The sequence below is a fragment of the Paramisgurnus dabryanus genome, chromosome 9 (genome assembly GCF_030506205.2).
Source record: "Paramisgurnus dabryanus chromosome 9, PD_genome_1.1, whole genome shotgun sequence".
Taxonomy (NCBI): domain Eukaryota; kingdom Metazoa; phylum Chordata; class Actinopteri; order Cypriniformes; family Cobitidae; genus Paramisgurnus; species Paramisgurnus dabryanus.
Genome location: NC_133345.1, coordinates 22,744,905 through 22,762,504, shown reverse-complemented (window position 1 = coordinate 22,762,504; position 17,600 = coordinate 22,744,905). Strand labels below are relative to the sequence as shown.

The following is a 17,600-nucleotide window of genomic DNA, read 5'->3' as shown; positions in this document are numbered from 1 at the left end:
TATCTGGTCATTTATGATGCTACATTTAGACAAAGGGTATTATATTTCCACATGCTTTTATCTTGTCCACCATGCCTGTGAGCAGTTGAGCGGAAATTTACATTAGCGGACGATTATGAATACCTGTGACAGACTCCCAGGCTGTAAATGAATGGTCTTTTACTGTTGACTCGCAAGGGAAGACAGGGACCAGGCAATTAGACTTTAGTAGTTAATGTAGAAGCTTCTGCAGGCAGGGCAAGCGGGTTCAACGTTCCTGCTGTGTGATGCCGGTATTTTCCAGCTCTCTTTCTCACTCGCCCTCCACTTCTTTCGGAAGGTATCATTTATGACAGCTCACCTGTTGGTGAGCCCGTAAAGTTCATGTCTGGGTGAGTGTGGAGGAAGGTAGTCGCCCCATCAGCGTGAGATCTTAGAAGTGGAAGTGACTACAGTATGATTTCTTTCACACCCGAACCGAATGTTTATCATATATTCTTCACAGGCTCTGGCTAGCTTATAATAGCTTGAGTTTAAATGTTTAGCACAGATTGATATAGTAGTTAAAGCCATGTCCTTGAATAGTATAACTACAGTACATTTGTAATGAAATATTTAAGAAGAGCCTGATGTATACACTATTGTTATGCCTGGGGGAAGGGGGTTGTTGTCCAAGTGCAATGCGCATTATGCACGATTTATATTTTGCTGGTGGCTAGCATGGGAGTAGCAGTAGGTAGACTGCCTCCAGTGCAGGATCTCTGACCATTGGCTGCTCTGACAGGAGCATACTGGTACTGTACTGAAGCTAAAGTAAAGCCTGCAGGCCCGGTCTAACGTAAGCCTGTCACAGGCATAAGTCAAACATATTGTCTCTAACAAGCCTCAAGCTTGCCACGTAAATGCAAGGGTGCTGTTCTGTATGGGGGTGCGATTATTCTTTTTTTTTAAGATCTTAGAGACATTTCAAGAAATGCATTTATTTACATTCATGTTGCACATATACTGTACAACGTGGCATCTTTTTAATGTGGAAGTGTCCTAATAAAATGCAATTATTATTTAATTGGTTGGCAAATGATAGATAATGTACAAAATACATCAGTGACTGACTGATGTATCAGCTAGACCGATATTTGATTTGTGGCCATTTTGTGATGACTACAGTTATTGCGGCTGGCTCACTGATTGTGTCAGAATTAATCTATCAACAGCTTTATCAAAGGACATGGATATGTTGTGTATTGTAAGTAGATGGACGGCAAAGCCACTGTTAAACATCCAGGGTTTTTATGACAATATCCAGTAAAAAAAGCACAAAATTACATCTGAAATATACATATATAGATTGCAGTAGATGAAAAATTGAAAAAATTATGTAAAACTTAGGCATTAAAGGGACATTGCAAGCTCCCCTAGAGTTAAACATTTGATTCTTACTGTTTTGAAATCCACTCAGCTGATCTCCAGGTCTGGCGCTAGCACTTTTAGCATAGCTTAGCACAATCCATTAAATCTGATTAGACCATTAGCATCGTGCTAAAAAATAAGCAATAAAAAATAAGTTTCGATATTTTTCTTATTTCCTATTTTCGGGCAGTGCGTAATATCACTACGCCTGTTACAGGAACAAAGTCCTTGATTATTACGCCAGAATAAGATTATAGTTCTTAGCCACATCTGCCTAGAAAATCACAACTTTAAGTTTTCTGTCGGTCCAAGGTTTGGTTTTTTTAAGCGCGATGCTAATGGTCTAATCAGATTGAATGGATTATGCTAAGCTATGCTAAAAGTGCTAGCGCCAGACCCGGAGATCAGCTGACTGGATTCCAAAACGGTAAGAATCAAACGTTTAACTGGAAAATTAGTATATTTAAAAAAAGTGGAATGTCCCTTTAATGTGACATCAACATATGTCCAGTGTTGTAGACCCGAGGAGATCAGATGCAAAGGCCACTAAACTTCATTTCTGTCAAAAATGAGATTATGATAACCGAATGCACTTGACTCAAATTATACCTTCATCGAATACTTTCGCTTTAAATCCGCTTAATCTTTGTCTCAGCCATTTAAAAACTGCTTCGTTGGCAGAAAAAAAACAAGAAAACATTCCAGACGCACATAGAGGGTTTTGCACATGACCTCTTCATTTGTTTATTGGGCATTCCAAATGTTAAACTCTCCCAAAACACATCATTTTACAAACAAAAAGATTGAGAATGATGATATTGCTCTTTGAGGTAAAAAATAAAAACCAAGATATTGTTTTCCTTTGTGATTTAATAATTCATGCATCACAGAATTATTTACTGTGCTGGAAGCAGTGCATTGATCAAATTTGTTGACATAAATACATACCCGCAAAATGGACTACTCAGATGCAGATGTTATATTACAGATTTGTTGAATCATAATGTGCAAAGTGCATTTTTATAATTATGTTTTCTCTGAATGTCTCGTTTTACGGTCATCCCTTAGCGTATCGCCTGATTATTTCTCAGAGACGGCAAGTAGCCGCTAGTCGGGTTTAAATTTAACCATCCAATTAGTGGCGTGCTGCGCTGTGCTGCAGGTGTTTTACCATAAGAAATACCTATTTCTCTTACGAAATTCTGAAGGATTATTCATCTTATTTCTACCAGGGGTCTTGGGTATTCACGGTCTCTCTGCGTCGAATAAAAGCCAGGAAAACGCTACTGACGCCCCTCCAGCGGCCATATGTGCTTGCTATCGGTCAGGCAGTCAGGAAGCATTTGAAATGCAGTACATCAGAGCAAATGTGGGAGCCCCGCTCCTGTCACACACTCTGTTCTATCACATCCAAATTACACACCACCAGCACAGTGTTAATCCATGCAAATGGTTTTTCGAAATAATGAAATTTCTGCCATTCCTATACCAAACGAACAGATGCTGGCACAATCTCCCTTCTATTGCTGGCGAGATACGGAGATACAGCTTTGCACGTCGCGAGGAGGTTAAGAGTCCCCGTGTCGAGTCTGAGTTGTTTTTTTTCCTATGTAAACTCTTGGAAATGCATGTTAGAGGAAATGCGTGTGTGGGCAGCACCGCCAACTGTGCTGTTTGCGATTCTCATACCGTGTTTGATAACCCCTCTCTGTCTCTCTTAGATATTTGTGGTGACAGTGTGGCTTTGGGAGCTGTTCATGTTGCCTCTCTTCCTCTTCCTGCTCATTGGCTGGAACTACTTTCACATCACACCAGGCATGGCCAGCTACAGTCAGGACTTGGTGAGTGCTGTGATCTCGCCCACTCGGCTGCACTGAAAACAGTCCCTCATAACTCAGTCAGTGCTTGTGACTCAGATGCTTTGGAATTGACAGGAATCACTTAAAAAAACCTTCACACATTCTTTTGTACACAGCGTATATGTAGTTTAACTTGTAAAGCATTGCTTTAGCAGCGCAAATGGTTGAGGGTTCGATTCCAAGGAACACAGCTTGAAAGCACTTTAAGTCACTTTGGATAAGAGCATCTGCCAAATGCATGCTGTAAATGTAATGTAATGTAAAGGGACTGGACGCAATAAGCAGTGTACATCAATCACACTTCTTCTTATATGGTTACTTACCAGTTCGATAAATGCACATAAAATATTGTTTTAAGATGAATTTATCATTATGTAAAATGTTTGGCTTTGTAGAAAATAGTTGCATGGGACAATTAGCATTAGCAAATTACAGTTAGCGGGACAATAGACCGAATTATTGTACTGAAGAAAACCGAAATTGAGCCATCAAAATGAGTTATTCCAGAGCGCTGTACAGAAATTAAGTACAAGACGTTTTTTAATTGAATCTTATTTGAAATGCATGATAATTAGATCCATGATTCTTATAAATCCAACGATTTTAAAGTGCAAGTTTTCTATCACTCTTTGCAGTGAGATTTATCAAAGCAGTCACAATCTGAACAACCTCCATCTTCGCAGGGTTCTCTAAACCACCAGTCTATACCCAGAATGCATCAGCTCTTTGTGTACCACTATCACGGTGTTCTCTCCTCGAGCGTTTAAGCACCTTACACTAACCCTTCGGCCTAGCAGAAACAGAGCATAGCTCCACACCACGGGGGCATTCAAAACCCAAAAAGGTTCAGGGTTGATTGATAGGAAAAGATTTAGGCCCCCAACATCCGAGATTAAATGTTTGCCTTTCGGTTTCAGGTACGTGTGTGATTGTGTGCATGTGTTTATGTCGTGAAGAAATGAGATTGCTTGGTTGTGACATCGCTCGTGCGAGTAAGGCCCCTCTCATTCACCTCCTTCTTTTGTGCGAGGTCACCCGAGAGGCAGTTGCTATGGCAACAGGGCCTCTCCCAATGGGGGTGTACATACAAGCGAAGGTTTCATTACAAGGTGTTTGTTAAAAAAATGCACCATTGCCCACGTGTGTCACAATCTTAGTCCCTCTAACTCTCATTCTTCTCTTTTATTCGCAGGAGAGCATGGCTGTGGTGGAGGACGAAGACGACGACGAAAAGGTATTTGTTTGATTCCGTGCGTGGTTTTTGATTAACCACTGAGCTGTCCTCGGGGGTGCTGCTTTAACCGGACTGTACACTGTACCTTTAAATACCGCATTTAACTCAGGCATGCAACGTAAATGTTTAAAATGGGGACAAGACGATTCAGCAAGCACATTTTCCCTCTAGTACTCTCACATCAGTCCTCTGGGAATTCTCTCTCATACGACAAATGGATTTGGTTGCTTTGCTGTGGTCCTTTGAAACGCAGAAATAAGCACAGAAAGGCATCATTAATTGAAGTTTGTCTTCCACTGGGGAATAGAGGCACTGGAAGGATTTTGCAGCAGGCATGGCTAAATAGAGAGGCTGGACTGTAGTTGAAGTCCCCCGGTTAATTTTTTATGTTTAAGACGAGTCATTAGACTAATTACAAATTCACAACAAATCTGCTTAGATCCAATTATTCCTAAAATATTCAATCATTAAGAAAAACAGTATAAAAATCCTTAGTGTTATAAGAATGCATCAGCCTTGTTTTATTTATCATAGGTGTCGGTTTGTGTGGATGATTCCCAGACGGCAATCACAATTGTCAAAATCTGAATGCTGAGTATTGAATTAATTTATAATGAGGTAGGGCATGCTCATAATCACTTTAGTATAAGCCGTCTGGTCCGGTAAAGAACGGGTTAACAGGAAGATAATGTGTTATTGCTTTTTGACTTGGATATGCGGAAGTGCAGAACACGAAGCCTCTGAGCGCTGACCCCTGCGCTGTACGGCTAGGGCCTAGGATTCATATCCATAATGTGCTCAATATATTCCGCTATGATGACCGCAGGCTAACGTCATCTGTTGAGAGAAACCCCTCTGTTAAAAACAGACCCCTCTTCCAAATCATGTCCAAGCCAAGCAGATAATTCACAGATGAAACACATGATGTGTGTGTGCAAGCACATTAGCTTACGCCCAGCAGCTAAAACTCGTTGTAATATATCTTGAAGAAAGAAATACATTAAAAAGCACATACATTACATATAAGAATATATGGGTTGAATGTCAGAGTTTGATGTCGTAAAAAATTTTTTATGACTTTTATTTAAAATGTTTTCTATTAGAATCTTTTTTTAAATTTAATTCGTAAACATCGCAATCCTCATGTCAATGTTTTTCATTCATTATTTATTTTTATTAATATTATTTTGATTATCAGACTGAATTTTCCTCCGACATTACGGTTCATGTTTTTACATGCTTTTACAGCTTGTGTAAATGAAATATCTCCTTTCATTTATTTAATTACCCAGATGTCGGTGTTTATTTTAAGTTGTCAGCTCTAATTTAAGGTGGCTTGTTTCAAAGTCTCGTTAGGTTTTTTTTACTTTTACTTTAGAGTTCGGTGTCATGCAGGCAGATCAAACAGTGTAGCTTTACGTTTCCTATCCAAGTCATCACGGCTAATGTTTTCGGGTTGAAGAGCGACCGGTGTTAAATTTGATAACTTCAAAGGCTGTGTTTTTTCCCAGTCTTTGGTTAACATGAGGATAAAGGCCGTCCCCTCTTGGAAGGTTACGATTACCGCCTGCTTTCGCTGTGTTTTCCCCTGGAGGAAAAAAATATGTAAACCAGCAGCTGAATGGCATGGATTAGATGGAGTGAAGCTAAAGAAAGCTGATAGGAGAGGCTGCGATACTGCAGAAATAATACACAACAGATCTGATCTTTGAACACAAATCTGTCCTGAGGGAAAAGAGAGAAATTTACAAATCACACATCCCTTTGGCTTTCGGTATCAATTGTGTCGAGCGACAGATCTGGTTTTATCGTATCAGGGTATAAAAAGTAAATAAAAAAGAAAAACTTGGATCTGTGTCCCATATGATAGAGAGGCCCTGTTCTTTTGGCACAGGGTCACCCAACGCTCTTTGGTCTGGAGAGAAGGGGGCACACTTTGGGTAAACCTAACCCCCACCTGAAGTCTCCTTAACTTTTTCCTCACTTATTCTAACACAAGGTATTGATGTCATAATCACTGTGCTTTCGAAACCTATGACGCATCTATTTGGGAGCGTTGAGTGTTTTGTGCTTGTTTGCACAGCATTTATCAGTTATAAGAAACCCATTTGCAGCACATTTGTGGAGCGATGCCAATAACGCAGGTGTTTTATTTAGACACATTCCTCTAGTTATTCCATCGTGGAATCAGCAAGTCACGAATATTTACAGCAGCTTTGAATGATTATTCAAATCTGATGCCATTTAGTCCTTTAAAAGAATGTTAAATGAACCCTGCATTTCGATTGTGCCGAGCATCCCCTTTTGTTTACCTTTGTGCAATCTGTTCCATAATAAGCCAACATACTGTAAGTTATTTGACAATTTCATCCGAATTGAGAATACGATCTGACGCAGGTTTTCTAATCAGTAGACGTGTGGACGTCTGCTAAAATCCCCTTCCACCTTTTGCACACAGGCAAAAAGATGAATGACTTCAAGGAGATGAATAAAGGCATCCTTTGGTTCCCATACGAATACTGATCAGCAGAATAAACTGTGAACAGTTTTTGGATGCACCGAGCAAAGATTTTTACGCTGATATCAAACACAGCTGATATGCTGAAATAATAAATCTTCTTCTGCACTTCATCCTCCATTGACATTTTAAACACAAGCAAAGGTTTTAACTGAATCATAGCAGAAGGCATGGTGGTTTTCGCTTGATTGATATCCCGGTCTCTGTGTTAGGACATGCTGTGTGCTGCTGCAGTAGACAGGGTGTGTTGAGTGGAGGCATGGCTGATTTCCTATGGTTTCCTGTGTCTGGGGCTGAATGGAGAGTGACAGCGGGGAGTCTGGGCTGAGCTTTCCCAGGGGCCGACTCACAAGGGACAGTCGCTTACACAAACATATACGCTGCTTTATCACGTATTCCTCTTATTCTCACCACCCCCATATTGGTTTGCTCTATTTCCGTCATTATTCCTGCCATTATTTCCTCCTTTTGATGTGAGAGCTCTCTCTCTCTCTTTCTCTCTCTCCCCGTCTTCTTTTCCAAAAGTATACTCATGGGCTCTTATTCTGGAGGAATCTCTGATGTGATCATGTTGCTTTGGACGTTAGATTACCCTAGCAATCTTCTTTAAGTAAAATGGAATAGAATTTCCCTTTATTTTTTCATCGAAAGTCCATTTAGCCCATGTCTCTGAATTACGCTGCAACCCAATACTGTGTGATGCATCAAATACAAGAAGGCAATGGGATTTCCCATCTCTCTTACAAGAAGTAAAAACATTGCTGTGTATAACAAGATTACATTTAGACAATGCAAGCTTTCTCCCATGAGCTCAGATATAGAAAACGCTAAATCCAATGATATCAACCCTGCACTCAATCTCGCCATAAGGTGGGCAACTCTTCGCTTTCATATGCCAAAAACTGGCACTCGAAAAAGCTTGCACCCCAGGAAACGTGCCAAGACTTGCCCAGCAGAGACTTGAGGATTAGACGACCTCACATGTCGGCGCATTGCGCCGTCTGTATTTTCGAACTCCAGAGTCCCTTTCTCTTCGTGCTTTTTGATTGCCATTTTTACATCTTCATCCCTCTCCGCTTAAACTTTGATTGTGATGCACCTTTATTGTTTTCGTCCGACGAACGCTGAAATACTTGCGGGTTCTGTGACAGCCGGCGGAGAGGCAGACACATTCTGCTTATCTTCCGAGGAGATGTTACTAGAGCTCATTACAGGCCATTGACTAGATGAAATACTGGTGATGGCACTCTGAAATAAACTGCTTTTCCTTTGTGGGCTTCTAGCAGCTGACTTCCCTCATCAGTGACTGTCTTTTTTCTTCCCCCCTTAGGAATCAGAGAAAAGAGGACTGATGGAAAAAATTCACATGGTTCAAGAAATTGTGCTAACAGTTCAAAACACTTTAGATGAAGTGGCCTGCATTGGTGAAAGAGTAAAAAAGTAAGAAACATTTTTATACCTCTTCTTGAGTACAAATGGAGTTGTTCTTATACATTTACACATCGGTTGCAGAAGAGGTTTAACATAATAATAATAGTAGCTAACACTGAGCATTCCTTTGGCTCCTTAAGGATAAGTTCACTGAGAAACTTTTACTGTATGTGATTTTTAATCAAAGCAGAATTTAAAAGACTGATGGTCATGCAAAGGGTATATGAATAAAAAAATGTGAGTTTTGTTTTAATGGGCTATGCTGCATGTATATATTTCTATTCGGATAGCTTTATTTGAGCAGCACTAAATAAAAAATGCTATTTTTATTATCTCTTTTTTTTCCAAAATGTATATAAACATTTAAATAGTGTACATGATGAAGAACTGTACAGTATATTATGGAGGACTTTATATATACACTGCAAAAAAATTGTTGCTGACTTAAATTGTTTTGTTTAATCAATTCAGATTCATCTGAGTTATTTCATTACTATTATTTATCTACAGATAAGTTGTTATAACTTATAAAAAAAGTTAAAACATGTCAACTAAGTTGTAGAAACTCATCTCTTGTCAAGATAAGTAATAGGAGGGGAGAGCAGGGGTCAAAGAACCATTGAACCAGGTGAAATTTTGAACAAATGTAAAATGACTTCAGTATAATTTCACTTTGAACATAAGTAGCGCATTGTTAACATTGTTAAAAGTAACACAACAGAACAAAAAAGATTTTTGTGTTACACTTGTTTTTTTAATAAACCTGACTATGGCCTAAGCAAACATATTTTTGCAAAAAATACAAAATTTAATTTTCATTTAAAAGTTAATTTTATCAAATGTTCTAAAAGCAACCTGACAGTACAAACTTGAATTGTTGAGAAAAAAATTTTTTTTCAACAGAATGAACAATATGAAAATTAAATTAAATTAGCATAATATAAATTCTTAACATAATGCAACAGTATTAGCAGCGGGACAAAAGTAACAAGTGTTACTTTCGTCTCGACAGGAACTCCTGACATTTAGACCCGATTTACTTTTATTTTGAAAAACTCTCAGAAGGCAAACTTCAGGATGTGTTACAGCACTAAATAACCTGTAGATTGACCTGTGAACACATGAAACGAGAAAAACAACACGTTTTAAGAAAAAAAAAAAAACACTTTAGGAATTTACTTTTCATAGTCGAAAACAGCTTTCCAAACCTTCACGCACGAAACAATGACAAAATATTTGTCAGCTCTGTCAAGGGTTGCGTGCTAAAGATGCTGTCATAGCCTGGAATGCAAAAGCAGTTAGGGTTCCTTTTGTCCCATGTTACTTTCACCCCGGTTCTCTCTTAAAGGCGCAAAAGAGGATGTTTTCCGCCGACTGAGAATCCAAAGACCGTTACTGACTTTTTTAAATAAGCGCATGCGTAAGAACAGCCTCCCTCCTTCACAGCTCATTTCTAGGGAACGCCTTCCAAAACTGGTGCACGAGTATTTGAACACGAGTGTTTGTTTACCACTGGCATATGCTGTGTCGCGTGACTCGCGTCAGTGGATTCATTATGTGAAATTATATGATAATAAACACATAAGACGTAAAGTTAGATCATTCGACGCTACTCCCATTTCAACTAGCATGTAGCAGACTGGTCACTGCCTTACAACTACAGTACACAAACAACGTCGATATACCTGAATAACAGAACAACAATAATTATTCCACAAAGAAAGAATATTTTTGTGAACTGCGCGTCTGTCTTGACACCTCTCTGTTCCTTCATTGCTCTCCAGTGTTGAAATGTTTCTCCAATAACGACTCTGGTTACATTACGTTCTTCTGACAATTTTCTCCTATTCCCAGCGGCTTAAAAAGTCTTTCTTTTACGTCCTCCTTCGGGTTTCTTCTCTTCCGTGGTGCAAATTCGAGGAGGAAAGCAGGAGCGACAATGAAAACAAACCGAAACTAAAGACGGAGTTCATGCGTTATGCGCATGCGTCACTCGTGTAAAGTTACTGGAGCGTGCACGTCTCTCACAAGGAACGTAATGGCAGTGATTGACAAGCCAGAGGGCCAATCGCTCATGCGATGATTACGTCAACGAATGGCTGATGTTTTTAAGGCCCTACCTTATGCACAAATGACATATATTAAATGTATTACTTTCAGTGCACCTAATAAATACTCTTTTATCATTTAGTAAAGACAGTTTCAAGTAATATTGCAAAAATGTATTAACCAAACATCCTCTTTTCCACCTTTAAGTTGAAATGACTTGTAAATCTGAGTTATTTAAACAAAAATATTTAAGGCAGCAAAGATTTTTTTTTAAAGTGTATCTATTCACATATATAATGTGTAAACATTAACTGAAATTGTGTCTCTTTAACAGCACATTCAACTGGTCTGTACGGTTCTTGTCTTTCCTGGCCTGCCTGGTTCTGTTTCTGGCCACTGTTGCTTTGTACTTCATCCCGCTGCGGTACCTAGTTTTACTCTGGGGTAAGTGTGTTACCATGTGTAGTCTTATCACCCGATCACGCTTGATACTTCAGTGCCACTGTTAGGCTGTCTCCACTTTCCTTTCAGTGGAAATCATGCAGAGGCATTTCAGAAACAAGCACATTTTACAGTCAGATTTGTAAGCGTGAACCTCCTTTACTGACGCATGACAAAAGCTATTTAAAAAGTGATCCATTTTCACAACTCAACCTGTGACAGCTGATCAGAATCATGAACACGATCTGCCATCGGGCGCAGACTTGTACTCACTGACGTTTTGTGAACGCTTGAAATTTAATGTACAGTACAGCAAGAAAAACAGTGAGCGAGCGACAGCAGTTTTCTACAATGTTAATGTCCACAAGGTCAATTAGAGGTTAATGTTTCAGACATATTAAGATAAATTTTAAAGCGTACACAACAGAAAACGGTGGCAGTTTAATTGAACAGTTTATATTCTTATAAGCATTTCAATTTAATGACTTAATGAATTTAATGATTTAATCATGTAGTGAATAATGAAAAATAAATTATTGAATGAATTGAACATTGCGGTTTGTTTTAAAATTAATTTTAAAACGTTCCCCATCAAGCTTTTGTGTGCGAAATACTTCATGCAAATATTATAAAAATAATGTTAAAGGTTTTGCACAATAGCCATAGTTTTTTATATTGTTTGCATTGTTTTTGTCTAAATCTACAAAATGACACTGTTATTAGTAATGGAAATATTTAATTTAGCCAAAAGCAAGGGTTGTCAAACATACGGCCCACAGGCCGAACACGGCCCACAAAAGTGTCCAATCCAGCCCGCATGATGATATACAGTATTATTAAATATTAAATACATATTTGAAAAACCCTTTAAGGCAGGATGTGACAGTCGGGACTGGCAAGTGTCTAGTTTATTTTCAATAGCAGAGATACGGAAAGCATCAAAACATGGACTGCTTACAGACAGACCAAAGAGGACCAGGTTGCATACCCAAAAATTTGTGCCGTTTCTACGAGCATCGCTCTCTGCGGCAGGCACCGATAAAAGCAGCAGCTTTTAAATCAGTTTCTGCCTTAACAGGCCGCATTGGCAACACGCGACGAACAGCAGTGGGCTCTAGTTCAGAAACGCTTTTTATTAAATGCCGTGGCTGGTCTGGCTTTACAAACATAGCATTTTCTTTGCTAAATGGCTGTTCTCATTACAAATATATTACAAAGAAAAGTGAAAGATTTATGAATGATTTTGGCATAATTTGGCAATACAGAGAGGGTAGGTATAAGGCAGTGGCGGCCGGTGACTTCTTTATTCGAGGGCGCTCGATGTGAAGTTCGTCACAACATGTATGTAGCCCGTCATGTGTTGTTTGTATTTTCAAAATATGTGTGCTGCGCATCAAGATATCCTAGTGCATCAAGTGTCTTGTAAAAATAAGTGCCTGCTGCAGACGCGTCTAAAGGGTTAATGATAAAAGAGATGCTCGCGTTGCCAGATACTCGCATAATGTCATGCATAATCAGAGTTTACTGTTAAGGAAGTTTCTTCAACGTATTTTGTGAACGTGAGTGTCTCTTTTATCATAAATGGTTTTGACACGTGTGCAGCAGGCACTTATTTTGACAAAACACGTGATGCACATGGTTCACATGAAGCAACAAACACACATTTTGAAAACACAAGCAACACACATGACACTTTGAACACTTTTTTTGAATTTGCGCCCCTCGGATGAGCAGTGACGAGCTGCCACTGGTATAGGGTATAATTCTGTTACGGTTCCATGTAGAGGAAGTTAAATTAAGGCTTTTCAACCCAAGACTGGTGCATTTTTTTATTGTACAGTACGGGTATGTTAATATTTCTGAGAACTTATCCGAACACAAAGGTTTAAAAAAAATTATCCAGCCCTCATATGGTAATCCGACCCCATAAAATAAGTTTGACACCCCTGAGCTAAAGTATCTAATAAATAAACCCATAAGCTGCTGTCAATATTGTTTCAGTTTAACAAAGTTCTGTGTGGACCTGCTTATCACAGGTGATTGGGAAACTTGGAAAAATTTGTTATTTCCTGGTTTTGGAAAGGTCACAAGTATCACAATAACATTGACCATTTAGCTCCTACTGTATGTTTACATGCAATTAAAATGTTAAACAAATAAGACAAATGTTGGTTGGGTCAAGGTTGTCAGTGAGATACCTGCAGGTGCGGTGGATACGTTTATTAATGCATGTTTGTTTTCACAGGTGTTAACAAATTTACCAAGAAGCTACGCAACCCATATGCCATTGACAATAATGAAATACTGGATTTTCTCAAGAGGGTCCCTTCTGATGTTCAAAAGGTAAGGGTCCAGTTTTACATTCAGAGAAGGAGGGAGGGAGGAAAAGAGACAGGGAAGCAATTCCCTGAAGATGTTTGCATTATTTGCTCTAACAGAATTCCCAAGTGTTACCCAGGATATTTCCTCTGGCTGTGTTTGATTATTAATGGACTCGCGCCTTTAAAGACGGCCCCCGACCCAATTATTTCCCAGCATGTCTTGATAGAGTCACTCGGCTGCCTGAATGGGGTCTGCTCTGATCTGTCCTCGGTCGTATCGCTGCAGCCTTGTCGCTGATTATCAGTTTTGTCGGCCTGTGATAAAAGAAGGATGCTGTTGAGGGTTCAGAGATTGGCTATGGGGTCGGTGTCTGCACACTGACAGTGCGGCGGCCCGTCACATCAGGTTGGAGGACTCGAATAATGAAGTGTTGAGCCAACGCCGTCCTGCTGGGCGCCATATGTGATGAAACATTATCCATGGCTGATATGTCATTCAGGGTTACATCACAAGCCTGTGGATGTACAGCCCAACGCTGAGAGAGGTCTGTCAGACCCTGAAGTCGGGATGTGCTGTCGTGAAGGATTTTGAGCAGGATGCTGCCCTCCATCAACAATGCTATTAAACTCTAATCAATACTTAGGAGAAGACCGGATAGCCCGAGCCATTGAATCTCTCGGGACGAACCTCTGCAACTTTACATTAACATATGTCTGTGTGCTTGGATGATGCCAGCATGACACACTGGTTTTGGCATGTGGAGCGGCAAGTTGGCAAAACAAGATGGAAACCGTCGCTGAGTTTTTAAGCCTTTTGAAGTTTGTTTTCGTGGTTGAATGAACTGCCTGCTGTTCATTTAAATGGAACGCACCGAAAATATGAGTTCAGAACTGTCGTTCACAAAACAAAATGTCAAAATATGCCACATTCAAAAAGCAAAACACCAGAAATACGGCGTGCTGAATGTTTTATGTCATTAACCATACCAAGGTATTCCGGTCCACTGCGGAGCCAAATCTGTTTCTCATGTCCGAACCTTTATGCTAAAAACGGGCAGAAGCGAATAAACAACACCTTACAGAAAGCTCAAACTGACTCCTGTCTGACGGCTATGAAAATGACTTGGCAATTAGTGCCAGTGCGGTTCTTCAGACACAAACCCTCAAAACTGGACTTCATACGGCGGCCCTCTGTCCTAAAATAACCAGCATCTGTCAGTTCTGAGGACAGTTTCATGTTCTGAAGCAGTTCGGCTCTCTTTGTTCCTGTGCGCTCCATCTCCCATTCTCATAATCAGGGCCTGGTAATTAGTTTGCAGTCTCTACTATACAGATATACAGTACTACACACCTCCAAGTTATTGTTTTGGAGAGAGAAAGAAACAAACAAGTAACGGATTTGGACCCATACTGTATTTAATTGTTCATGCTATTCTGACTCATTTTGACTGAATTACGGTCTGGTAGAACAGAAGAGAAGCCGTGTGTATGGGTACATTTTCGGATCAGGGTCAGGTGAGCCTAACACCAACCTATATTTTATTGATAAGAGTGACAACAGTAGCTTTAAAAGGGCACATATCATGAAAATCTGACTTTTTACTTGTTTAAGTGCTATAATTGGGTTCCCAGTGTATCAACCTACAAAATGTGAAAATAAACAACCCAGTAAATTAGTTTTGGTAAATCATTCTTTGCAAGCATATGATAAAATAAATAATTGAAATTTGGCTCCCCTTGTGATGTCAGAAAGGGATCTTATTATAATAACACCTTAATCCAACCATGGCACTGCCATTTAGTGCGACAATTGAGTTTCATTTTCAACAAACCATCATCATGGCGATCAATGTTTGGGTGATTCTCACGAAATCCAGATTTAGAAGATGTTCAGCATCAGAATTTTTAAAAAGCCCTTGAAGCAAATTTTTTTGCACATATGAGATTAAGGTCTGAACTTACTATAACCATTATTTTTAGAGGATTTAAAAAATATTTCCTATAGACGGTTTCATCAATAACAACATAAACAAGCGGCTGTCGCGGTCCGCACGTAACTTCCGGTAAACTCCGCTAATAATAAATATCAACAAAGTACTTTAAACTTAGTTTATTTATATAACAAGCAAAAAAACAACACATAGACTAGGAAACCAAAACATTTGTTATTTTCGACGAGGCATTTGTTCAAGAGATCAGTTTAGCAACTAGTCAAAACGAAACCGGAAGTAAGGTTCGGATCCAGATGTGTATCACGTGCGTCAGATGAAACCGTCTATAGAATTATTAAAATTTTTTAGATTATCATTATCAAAAATTATCATTACCGCAACATGATATTACATTAAATATATGCATTTACAAACTGATAATGAGAACTAAAAAGTTGTCTAGGTACTTTGCCAAACAAAATTTTAACTTTAACTGGAGAGAAAAAATAAGAACTGCTTACCTGCTAGCCATCTTGAGTGTTACAGTCAATTATGTCCCTTCCAACTATTTTTTATTTTTTTAAATGTTAGTTCCTTGAGGGCTTAAACAAGGATTGAAAATTGTTGCGGAGGATGAGAAAATTGGTCTTGGACACATTTATATTCCTTATTATTGTCTCTACATTTACCAATGATCACCAAATACCACATGTTTCTTTACTGTAAATGTTTATAGTATAACATGCACTGATTTTACATCTTTTACTTATTTTACATCTTTAAAAATTTAAATGTCCCCTTTAAATATGTTTCATGTTTCAAAGCATTTCTTTGGATGTGTTATTATTCGGTCTCTTATATCTCAGTAAAACTCAGCTTTAGCAGGGGGTGAACTTGGGTCGGAGGTGAAGGTCATCATGAAAGTAAAGTACACAGCGTGTTCAGCGGAGGAACCGTGAGATCATCTGTAACCGCACTGCCCCGCTATGAGCCGTGCAAGCACTTCCTTCTGCCTACAACATGCTATAATTAGTCTTGAACAAACTTTTCCGAGGAAGGACACAACTCGCAAACTCCTCGGCTCGCAAGGACCTAAGACAGCAGAGGCCTGCTCGACCAATCCATGTGAGCCTTTAGCATAGTTTCCTTAGAGTTGGGGGTGGTGTAGTCACCGCTGTGTCGGTAAGGAACCCTTGACTTTTCAAATCTTTCCTCCTTGTGATTAATCCCCTCTGCTCCTGTGTTTAAAAAATGATTCATTACAGCTTCGCCCGCCTGGCTTTCCCCCTGCACCAGCTCTCCTCAGGGGAGCCATTATCGTGAGCAGGGCTCAGCTCCGATTACCTGCCTCTGACCAAAGAGCTGTTTGTTTTTACAGGTGCAGTACAGCGAGCTGAGAGCCGAGCCCGGCAACCAGGGCCCGGTGAAAAAGAAACGTTTGCGCTGAAACCCGACGGACGTGTCGGATGAAAGGAGCGGACGACGTTTCAAGACACGGTCTGTTTAAGTCATAATGCCCTGTGAGAGTGGAACTTGCCCTTGTATGAAGCCATCCGCGTTTCCACAAAGGTGTATTCATTTGACTTTGTGGTTGTGTATGTGTGTGTATATATTTGTGTGTGTGCGTGTATATATCTGTGTGTGTGAGAGAGAGAGAGAGGCCCCTTTTGACAAGGTTTTTGGCCCTCAGTTACTCAAATGGTCACAGTGTCTGAACATATGATGGTAAAGTCGGGCTCCGCCAGACTCCGCATGTGGTCACACTGAAATACCAGCAAACAAATGACTTGTGCCATACTATTCATATATTAATGTCTTTTTAGAGACCACATTCTGGTTCATTTAACAAAAGAAAAAAATAATAGCACCATGATTCCTGTACTTTGTGACTGTCTACAGCTAAATATTCAAATGAGGGTAAAATATGTATATTTTCTGTAATAGTTCTGTATTCAAGCAACCTTTATATCATTTATTATTGTAAATGCATTGTGGATGCCATGATTTTGAACTTCTCCCCAGTCGTCCACTTTTTATATTCACGCAGCAGCTAAAATAAAGACGATAACTAAAAGTTTGACTTCTTGAGTGTGTTTTTCTTCTCTAACATGGCGTTGGTTGTGAAGGATGCCCTCTGTGAGAATACGCGGCCGCATTATCACTCATCCCACGCTTCAGAAGAGGATGTTGGTCACTGTTTAGCTCTGCTGGTGGAGGATACATCAAAGTCTTTGGGTGTCCAGAGCAGTCAGCTAATGCACCGCTTTTGTAGTTCACTGACAATAACAAGGTCCAGATGAGAGAGCTCATCTCACATAAATAGACCGAGTGTGAGTGTGTATATACACTCCATACCCGCACTTAGTGTTTCCCATTTTCATTAAAATCACCTTCAGTGCCTAATGGCTCTCTACTAGACCCATCAGT

At 39.6% G+C, this 17,600-nt stretch overlaps 1 protein-coding gene across 1 annotated transcript in view; it reads left to right on the top strand.

Moving 5' to 3' along the window:
• mctp2a (multiple C2 domains, transmembrane 2a) overlaps positions 1 to 17,233 on the top strand; it is a 54,058-nt gene extending 36,825 nt beyond the window's left edge. Inside the window, exons 18-23 of the mRNA XM_065279092.2 lie at positions 3,111 to 3,230; positions 4,441 to 4,482; positions 8,331 to 8,440; positions 10,815 to 10,924; positions 13,167 to 13,264; positions 16,552 to 17,233. Coding sequence (XP_065135164.2) covers positions 3,111 to 3,230; positions 4,441 to 4,482; positions 8,331 to 8,440; positions 10,815 to 10,924; positions 13,167 to 13,264; positions 16,552 to 16,620 — 549 coding nt within the window. The 3' untranslated portion in view covers positions 16,621 to 17,233. The remainder of the gene's footprint in view (positions 1 to 3,110; positions 3,231 to 4,440; positions 4,483 to 8,330; positions 8,441 to 10,814; positions 10,925 to 13,166; positions 13,265 to 16,551) is intronic.
• Positions 17,234 to 17,600: the final 367 nt, after the last annotated feature.